At 30.4% G+C, this 9528-nt stretch overlaps 1 protein-coding gene across 1 annotated transcript; it reads left to right on the plus strand.

Annotated features, from left to right (window-relative positions):
- Window positions 1-4676: 4676 nt before the first annotated feature.
- LOC149885682 (uncharacterized) lies at window positions 4677-6818 on the plus strand. Its single transcript, XM_090091967.1, has 2 exons — window positions 4677-5037; window positions 5585-6818. Exons 1-2 carry the CDS (start codon window positions 5007-5009, stop codon window positions 5923-5925), a joined length of 372 nt encoding a protein of 123 aa, XP_089948093.1. The 5' UTR covers window positions 4677-5006; the 3' UTR covers window positions 5926-6818.
- Window positions 6819-9528: the final 2710 nt, after the last annotated feature.

The following is a 9528-nucleotide window of genomic DNA, read 5'->3' on the forward strand; positions in this document are numbered from 1 at the left end:
ATGACCTCAGAGATGTACTTTTCAAAGTAGAATAAACTCCAATTAGTATTTGTTCAAAAATCTACAAACAGTGCTTTTGGAAATTTACATATTCCGGTTTGTATTGAATTGAGTAGTGATTTCTTTTTAAGCTATTCTAAGGTCCTTTCTAACTAATCTAAAAATACCACTGTCGACTTCTCTAGTTGTTTTTAACACTTCTTAGAACGTTTTTAATTCAATTAGTACAGATAGGGGACTATTGACCTACCAGTCTGAATAAAATTAGGAGACACGAATATGTTAATACTATTACTTTCAGCAAGTTGATATTTGGTTAAATTTTCCTAAAAATATTCCTAATATTGTTGTGTTTTTGAAATAAAATTTACTGTAGTTTGATTATTTTGTCATTTTGTTAGCTTATATTTAAACTGTGCGTTAATTTTCGAACACCCTGTATAATATTTGTACTGTTAGAGATTTGATATGGAAAAAAGATAACATTGAGAAATTGTAATCCAAGTGCAACCCGCCATTTTTTGTTTTGCGAAGAAGCTGCTGGTTTTTTTCAGCAGAAAATATATATATTTTTTAGAAGAAGCTGCTGGTTTTTTTCAGTACAAAATATATATATTTTTTAAAAAACTATTGAGTTTACACTAGGGTTGTTCGCCGCAAACAAAAACTTACGAAAATTTCGCATTTTTATCTTCCGTATTTCAAGTTGCTTTTGCGAAAGTTGTTCTTGCGCAAATTCACCTTCCGTAATGCGTTATACGAAAAAAATAAATAATAATTATTCCGTAATAACTCTTTACGAAAAGAAACTTGCGAAACAAATCATTTCGAAAGAATACTTGCGAAACAGTTCCTTACGGAAGGAGCATTTCGGAATGTGCGCTTACGGAATAGACTCGAAAGAATTCATTAAACTGTTATACACAAAAATATTATTATTTATTATTTAATTAATGTTGTTAAATAATTCTTCAATAGTTTTTACATATATATTTGTGTATATATATATATATATGTGTGTGTGTGTGTGTGTGTGTGTGTGTGTGTGTGTGTGTGTGTGTGTGTGTGTGTGTGTGTGTGTGTGTGTGTGTGTGTGTGTGTGTGTGTGTGTGTGTGTGTGTGTGTGTGTGTGTGTGTATACACACAATATATATACATATATATATACATACAGTGACCTAGAAAGATTAAGAAAGTTAGGACGGGGTGGGGGTGCTGAAACAGAATATAAGGGGGCCTAACGCAGCTAAAACTTTTAAATTTTAGTTGAGTTAGGCCCCGTTATATTCTATAATTAAATATATTAAATATATTATAATAATTAGTGTTTTAGTTACCTAGTTAATTATACGTATTTGATTCATAAAAGGTAATTAAAAATTTAAAATTAGCCGCGTTTCGTAAGTGTTTTTCTGTTAAGAACCGTTTCGTAAGTTGCGGTGCGAAAGAGTTTCGTTTCGAAAGAAATTTGGTTTTTTATCATTATTTCAAAAAATAAAACCTTAAAATGTTCATTTGTTGCAATACTGAAAATAAAATTTTATTATAAACATTTTGGTATATAAAAATTTTATTTTTTACAATTATATCCGTTTGGCCAACAAAAATTTATTATTGACTTCAAAACGTCGTTTAGCGAAAGAGCTCGTTCCGCAAGTGCGACTTCCGCAAGCGCTGCTTTCGTATGTAGCAAAATAGTTTTATTTCGCGATTCAACTTGCGAAAGGCGACATTTCGTAAGTAGCATTTGCGAAATGAACATCGGCGGTTTTTTTTGTTTCGTAAAATTCGGTACGAAAAAAAAAAATTCCTGATTATGAATATCCTTCCGTAAGAATTCTATTTTTCCGGAATTGTACGAAATATTGCGGTTAACAACTCTAGTTTACACAATCTGACAATATTTTTATTGCAAATTAATGTTCAATTCATTTTTAATTTTATACCGCAAATGAATGATGATAAAACGCTTAATGCTATGGCATAAAATGCTTTAAAAAAATATATCAATTCAGTGGTATCGTGTATGTTTAGCAAGAGGTTTAGAATTCGGAAAGCTATTTGGAGTAAACCATTTGGAGTAAAGATAAAAATGTAGACAAGAATATATTGCTTCGACTTTGTAGTCTTCATTTGTGGACATGCAGCATGGAGTAGATCTCCAAGTAGTGCTTGGAATAATTCCCAGCAATAATAAGCTTGCTAATTCCCAGCAGTGAAAAAAGGAAGAAAAAAAAAAAAAAGAAATCCAGCACCTATTCAAAGTATAATTAAAAATAAACCTCTTTTGTCTGGAAAGAAAGTGGTACGTCCAATACTGGCAAAGTTTCTCGAACTTTTTTTATTAAACCAGCTGTGACTGGAAGAACTTTAAATTTTGATACCAGTATGATAAGACATAGTATGATAGGGACTTGCACACCGACGCAATAAGCAAATTATCAAATTACAATTAAATAAATAAATTACAATCGTAAGGCTGGGTATAAAACCTTTCAAACAGAAATCTGAACGTTTGTTAGGTCTGATATATTAGATATACAAACTGATATATATTAGATATTTAGACTGAGGTTTTAAATATAAGAAACTGCTAATTTTTATTTTATCTTTTTACTAAAAATAAAATTAATCCGGATAAATCAACAAAAATACCGGAATAAAAACGCAACTAAAAAAACAATTTTTTTTTTATAAATAAATATATAAACAAAATAAACAAACAATATATCAGTATTGATGTCCAATAAAAAAATTACTTCAACTAATTATCTGATTTATATGCTATTTCCTTTTTTTATTGTTAGAGAAACGCGTACCATAATACCATATTATCTGGCAAAGTTAATTTGTGCACAACACTCTTTCCTTTTTGTGAATCCGTTATTTTCTTGTGAACCATTTTAACTAATATCAATTGAATTATATTTAATTGACAAATAGTTTTATGATAAGTTAATCAAAATTCTAAAGTTTTTACTTTCTTAAGAATATTCTTTAACTCTTAGCATAAAATTCATTGAAAAATGGCGAATATTAAGATTCTCGTATGAGTATTTAGCTTTTTCAATTTAAATTTAGAGTACCTTGAGCTAGTCAAGAAATATTGCTACTTACATGTTAGGGGAGCGCGCGCGCGCACGCGCGTGTGTGTGGATGTGTATACTTTTCGAACTGGTAAAACAACGTATCTCAGTACAACAAATTCTACAGAAATTCTAAATATTTTGATTTTTAATTTGCTTTTTTCTAAATTGGTAAATACGAATAAAAGCTACTAAGAATATCCTTATAACCAAAAGCTCAATATTTTCAAATATCTTCAAATTCCTAATATAAGCTCAATTTTTGAGGCACGTTGTCAGGCAGTAAAATTAGTACAATACAATTTTAGATTTCCTACATGTAAGAAATATTGAGCGTCATATTCCGGGCCACAAAATTGTATTGTTTTTACCGTGACATTTGATTTGAAAGACTAAAAGTTCAAATATAATCTTCAAATCTAATGTAGACATTCGATTGACCGTCGAAAAAAAAAGTCGGCGGTAAAAAGGTCAAACAAAACTTTTATCGCATCTGAAAAACTCACGTGTATATCTTCAATTCGAGTTCCAAAAGACAAAAATGACGAAACGATTAGGAAATTAACATTAAGCTAAAATAAAAATAAAAAGTTCGTTTAATGCGATTCGGAAATAAGTTCTATTAAATGCTAATAACTTTGACGAATTACGTCCGATTAAACAGTTAAAGTTTATCGCATTTGGCTCTCAGAAACAAGCAGAAATATTAGAACCCTAACAAGGACGTTTAGATGACTTTTCGTTTTTTAAATAGTTTTGATTGACTCTTCATTCTGCTAATGCTAGTAATATTACCAAGAAAGGAAGGATGGACAACTCTTACGTAACATCTTCTTAATATAAAAGGCTTGAAAGAACCTTTGGCTCGTACGGTCGAAGATGCCTTGTAAAATTATCAAGAGAATTTTCGTAAGCATTTTTATTTTAAACTGTTTTCTCAGTATATATGGAACAAAAGAAAATAGAGGCGGTAATGGTGAAACGTGTGTGACGATTTCTGAAAGTAAATGTATTCAAATTGGCCTTATTACTGTTTGTTTTAATGTATACAGCTTATTCTGCACAGCTTGAATTCAAAAAAATAGATTGTTTCTTTAAAGCACCAATAAACTTTTTTTCGAATCAAAGGAACAATTGTGAAAAGCTGTTCATTCAACTAACAAACAGTTAACAGAACAAAAGGTCCCGTGTGATTTATGGGTATATTCATTAAATAACTCATCATGAGATTAAAATAAAAATTGGTAATATTTTATTTACACGTTAGTAATATAATTGCTAGTAATGAATTTAACCTTTGTGCATTAACTTTTTTCAGTTTAATGTGAACAACTATTTTCATAAAATAATTGTAATTTTTTCTGAAAAATATTTAAAACAACCATTTTCTCTTTCCTTCTTAAAAAAATATTTTTCCAACTATTTTCTGCAGCATTTCTTTCTTTTTGTTTCATCTTTTCAATACCACTTGCTTATATTTCATGTTAGTACTACGTTATGTTTTTAACTATATTTTATATATTCTATACTATATTTGTTGTTAATACTATTTGATTATTATTGTCAGAAATACAGTTGAGCAGTTTTTATATCAGAATTGTCCTACAGTATTTTTTTTTTTGTGGTATTTATTTTTGTTAATTTTTTAAAGAAACTTTTCCATTTAATATATTTTTATGATAAATCCAAAGAATAATTTATTTGATCTTTTAATTACTCTCGTTAAAGTCGAAAAGGTTGACAGCATAGCCCCTTCGTACACAATGTGTACAAACGTACACACTTCATCATGTTTATTTTTTACTATAAAGCTTAAGCAAAATAATAATTGAAACACGATGCATACATTAGTGCACACCAGTCCTACCTTCGTGTAGTTTGTCTTCTTTAAGTAAGATTTCTGTATCTAGATATTTCAACATGGCGTTGCAAGGCAAAAAAATACTTCGTGGTAAGTTTTTTCTTTATTATAGTTTGAGAATTATAAATTATCTCAAGTCAAATTTTGTATCAGATGTATTTAATAATATGTTTATAATTGCATACACATAAGTTAAAAATATAACAGGTGACTATTCTTTGCTGAAAAATTTTTTTTATAATACTATGTACATTTGTACACACTGTGTGTTAATTGCAACGAGAAGAGAGAATAGTAAAACTAGTAAGGTGAAACTCAACATTGAATTTCTTTTTGTGTGATTGTCGTGAGTTAATAATTGCATGTGTGTATATATATTTCTTTAAATCTCAGATACAAAATGTGTTTTGTTTAATAGTTTAGCTGTTCATTTAATACCAAAAGGTTGTATTAGAATCATTAAAAATGAAATATTTTATTTATTTAAGTCTACCTACTGAAGCTAATGCCCCTGCCTTTGTGTTTGTATAATCAAACATTTGTTTTAAGCCTGTCATTTTTATTTTGTTACTAAGTTTTATCAAATTGATTTTATAATCAAAGATAAATAAGTATAATATGTTAAATATATTTTCAGATAATCCACGAAGGCGGTTTACAGTTGAAGATATGTTGCAGCATCTTGATGACTCGGAATTTGAATTATCAGATTCTGATGACTTTGGGGATGAGACCTTTAACCCTTCTGCTGCTGATATGCTGAATGATAAAATTGAGGATCAAATTGAAAAACCAGATGAAGATGATCAGCCTGGCACATCTGTGAACAGTGAGAACAAAAGAGAAAAAAAGACTCAGATCAAGTGGCAGTCTCTTCGAGGTGCATTTGAAAGCAGCTCAGAATGGCTGGACAATTTGAACTTGGGAGATGGCTTACTTTCGCCATCCTCATATTTTTTTAATTACTTTAAACCATAAATATTTGAAACATTTGCTGAACAAACAAATATTTATCATCTACGCCAAACTGGTAAAACTCTAAATACTACAACAGCTGAAATTCAGAAATTTTTTGGTATCACAATAGTAATGGCAAACTTAGGTTTTCCCAGAATAAGGATGTACTGGTAAAGAGCAACTAGAGTAAATGCAGTGGCAGATGTAATGCCTATAAACCGGTATTTACAGCTGCGAAACAGCATTCATATCAATGCCGATCCTAATCCAGAACAAGGAACAAATAAATTCTGGAAAGTTCAGCCTCTGATAAACACAGCACGTTCTCGCTGTCTCAAGATACCAAGAGAAGAGTACAACTCTGTGGATGAGCAGATGATCCCTTTCACTGGTAGAGTACCTGCTAAACAGTACATCAAAGGAAAGCCGAATCCAGTAGGGGTAAAAAACTTTGTTGTCTGTGGCACCTCTGGTAGGGCAGTTGATTTGGAACTATATCAGGGTGCAGGTACAGGCATATCAGAAGAGTACAAACACCTGGGACTTGATGCTTCTATTGTCCTAAGATTGTCAGAAACTATTCCAAAACATAAAAACTACAAGCTCTGTTTTGATAATTACTTTACTGGCATGATCCTAATTAGACAGCTAAAAATGTTAGGGATTCAGTTCCTAGGTGTTGTTAAATCCAACAGATTAATGGGGTGTCCGTTAAAATCTGAAAAAGAAATGAAGAAGGGTGGACGTGGATTAAGCGAATGCAAAGTCTCATGAAATTATTCGTTGGTAAAAAACTGAAAAACATTTTGTTCTTTTTCTGTATTGATTTGGTAATGTTGTGAGGTAACTACATGACATAAATATTTTTATATCTTTAAAAGAAAGGTTAAAAAATGAATTATTAATTTGTTTCAGCTTTTTGAGTTTTTTTGTAAGGATTTCTTTTGATATAATATTGTCTACAAAAACCTTTACAGCAAGATTGATACACGCTGTGTACAAATGTACACATGCCCTATTTTGAATAATTGATGAAATATTTTAACAAAACTTTATATACCCCATAAGGAGGCCTAGTACATTATTTTTATTTCAAAAAAAAATTTTTTAAACACATTCCATGTGCCCGTGTACGAAGGGGATAGTTACCCACAATTTTTTACTCATTAACCAAACAGTAGCGTTGGTAAAGGTTTCGGGCTCATAGGCAAGATCCCCTTAGGGGCCCCTTTAAGGTAAATTTGTTTTATAAAAAAAGTAAATTCAGCAAATATATTATAAATTCAGTAGTTTATTATTATTACAGAAAATTATTGTTTCATCAATTGTCTGATTAGTTTTCCATAGCTCATATACTGCACAAGCATTAACATGAGCTTGTGAAGAGGTATGAGAACTTAAACGTGTAGATAAATTTTTCCAATCTTTCAGACCAGTTTTCCATCGGCTATTTTGATTTGAAAATAACCAGCATAGCTCACAGTAGACAGCATCTAAAAGTACAGAATAACATAGTCAAATACGTGGAACTGGACCATATTTTGATGTGTAGTAATAATAAGTTTCACTAAAACTCCTGTTCTGTTGATTATAATCTTTGGGAAATGCTGCTTTTGGCCGATGCGGTGGACTACGTACTAATAAACATTTTTCGTCATCAGATATAATTTGATTTAAATATTTACCAAAATCATTAGTTAGTACCATAGGGTGAATATTAGTTTCTACTGCTGTTTCTTTATTTACTCCTTCAATTTGTATTGCATTTTCAGTTGCAGTATCAGTAGTCTGCGATTCTTCAGTTTTCGGAAATTCATTTATATCCGCAGAATCTATATTATCAGATTGGTGAATATCATTTTTACTTTTTTTAAAAAATATATCGAGCTTGGGCAATTTTTGCAATTCTTTTTCTTTTTCCTTTCTAATTTTACGCTTTTCAGCGCCACTTTTAACTTTAGATGTAGATTCCGCCATGATAAAAAAGGGTCTTACACTTATAAATTCCAAAAACTGGTGAAATCAATATATATAAAAGTTTTATTATTTTTTTGAATTAATTTTTTACCCCTAAAAAAAAAATATATAAATTTTATAAATGTCAGAAACACGTATTGTTGAGGCAATCCAATAAGTTAATTGAGTTTAAACAATGTTCTTGACGTTAACACAAAGGTATATGTTGACATAATGATCCATTTTAAAGACCTCTAAATATTATATATATTAAACCCGTTTTTTAAAACGGGCTAGCACACTAGTAATATATTAAAAATGAAATAATGCAATAGTGCTTGCTTACCTTCGGTAATAAGAAAAAAATATATATGTATATTAATATACATATGACTAAATAAACAACGTAGAAGTTCACAAATATAAAAAACGATGACTTAATTAAACACAAATCTATACTCTTTAAAGATTCTCATTAAACTACAATAGTTTATAAATATTTTAGCGCAAAATATAACAAACATAACTTAGATAACAAAAATTCAAATTTTAAAAAAAAACTTGCCAGTTTCTATTGCAAATTTCAACATCTCAATTTCGATTTATGAATTTTGAGTAATGTCGACGTTTGGGCCCTTTTTCGACGGGTCCTTAGCTGTGTCTACTCTTGCTTTAGCGTAGCTACGCGCCTGTAACCAAATAATATTAGAGCAATAGAATTTATAGCAGCGTTTGTTGTATAATTAACTCTAAATCAACACTTATATCAGGTACAAAATCTGCCATTTAAATAAAATTACTGATCAATACGTTTGACTATTTCATCAAAAGTTGGAAAAAATCAAGGAGTTTCTTATTCCGATCCGTACAATTTTTAATCAACACTCATTTCACTCTTTGAAAGTTCATGAAAGTTTTGGGAAATAATAGTAGAAATCTCATAGATTCAGAAATTATTAACCATTAAATTAGCTTAGTTAGACTAATTTTTGAGAAACCGATTTTCCGTTTATTTTACTCCGAAATGATATGATCCCCTCTCCTAATTACTTTCATTGGACAACCTTATTTTTTGCTCAGTATATTTAGAAAGATGCAAAGATAAATGAAAAAAGATTTTTTTAAAAGTAGTCATAACTTATCACCCTTCCCAAATGTCCAAAAACATAATTAGGGGAAGAATATACAAATCCGTAAATTGAAGCTAAATAGGTTTTTATAATTTCTTTGCTTCCCAGTAGGCATTAGACGTCCACCGGACGTCTATGGACGTCTAAGACGTCCAAGACATCCATTGATATCCACTGGACGTCTGTCCAGTGGATATCAATGGACACTGTCCAATGCCTACTGGGTTTACTCATCTTGTACCACGCTTGACGAATTTAAAGTGACCGCTGTTGTTAGAAGATAAGGCTTTCTCACATCGTGGATAACAAGTAAAAGGTGACCAGGAAAAACATGTGCAAGAGCTGGCAATCTAATTTTTTAAAATTGTGATTAGAAAAGTGGCGGGGAGAAAATCCCCCAATCCATTGAACAAAATGCTCGTCGCGTCATCAACACTTTTCCGTCTGGTATTATCCTATTGTTAATTCAAAAGTTTTAACAACCTTTCTCTCGTTTTTACTGATTCAATATCAATATTTCATGTACACACTTAAGTTT

The sequence above is a fragment of the Hydra viridissima genome, unplaced genomic scaffold, assembly GCF_058129835.1.
Source record: "Hydra viridissima isolate aposymbiotic clone 2 unplaced genomic scaffold, HvirCarnegie_v1 scaffold_7, whole genome shotgun sequence".
In the NCBI taxonomy this organism is placed as follows: Eukaryota; Metazoa; Cnidaria; class Hydrozoa; order Anthoathecata; family Hydridae; genus Hydra; species Hydra viridissima.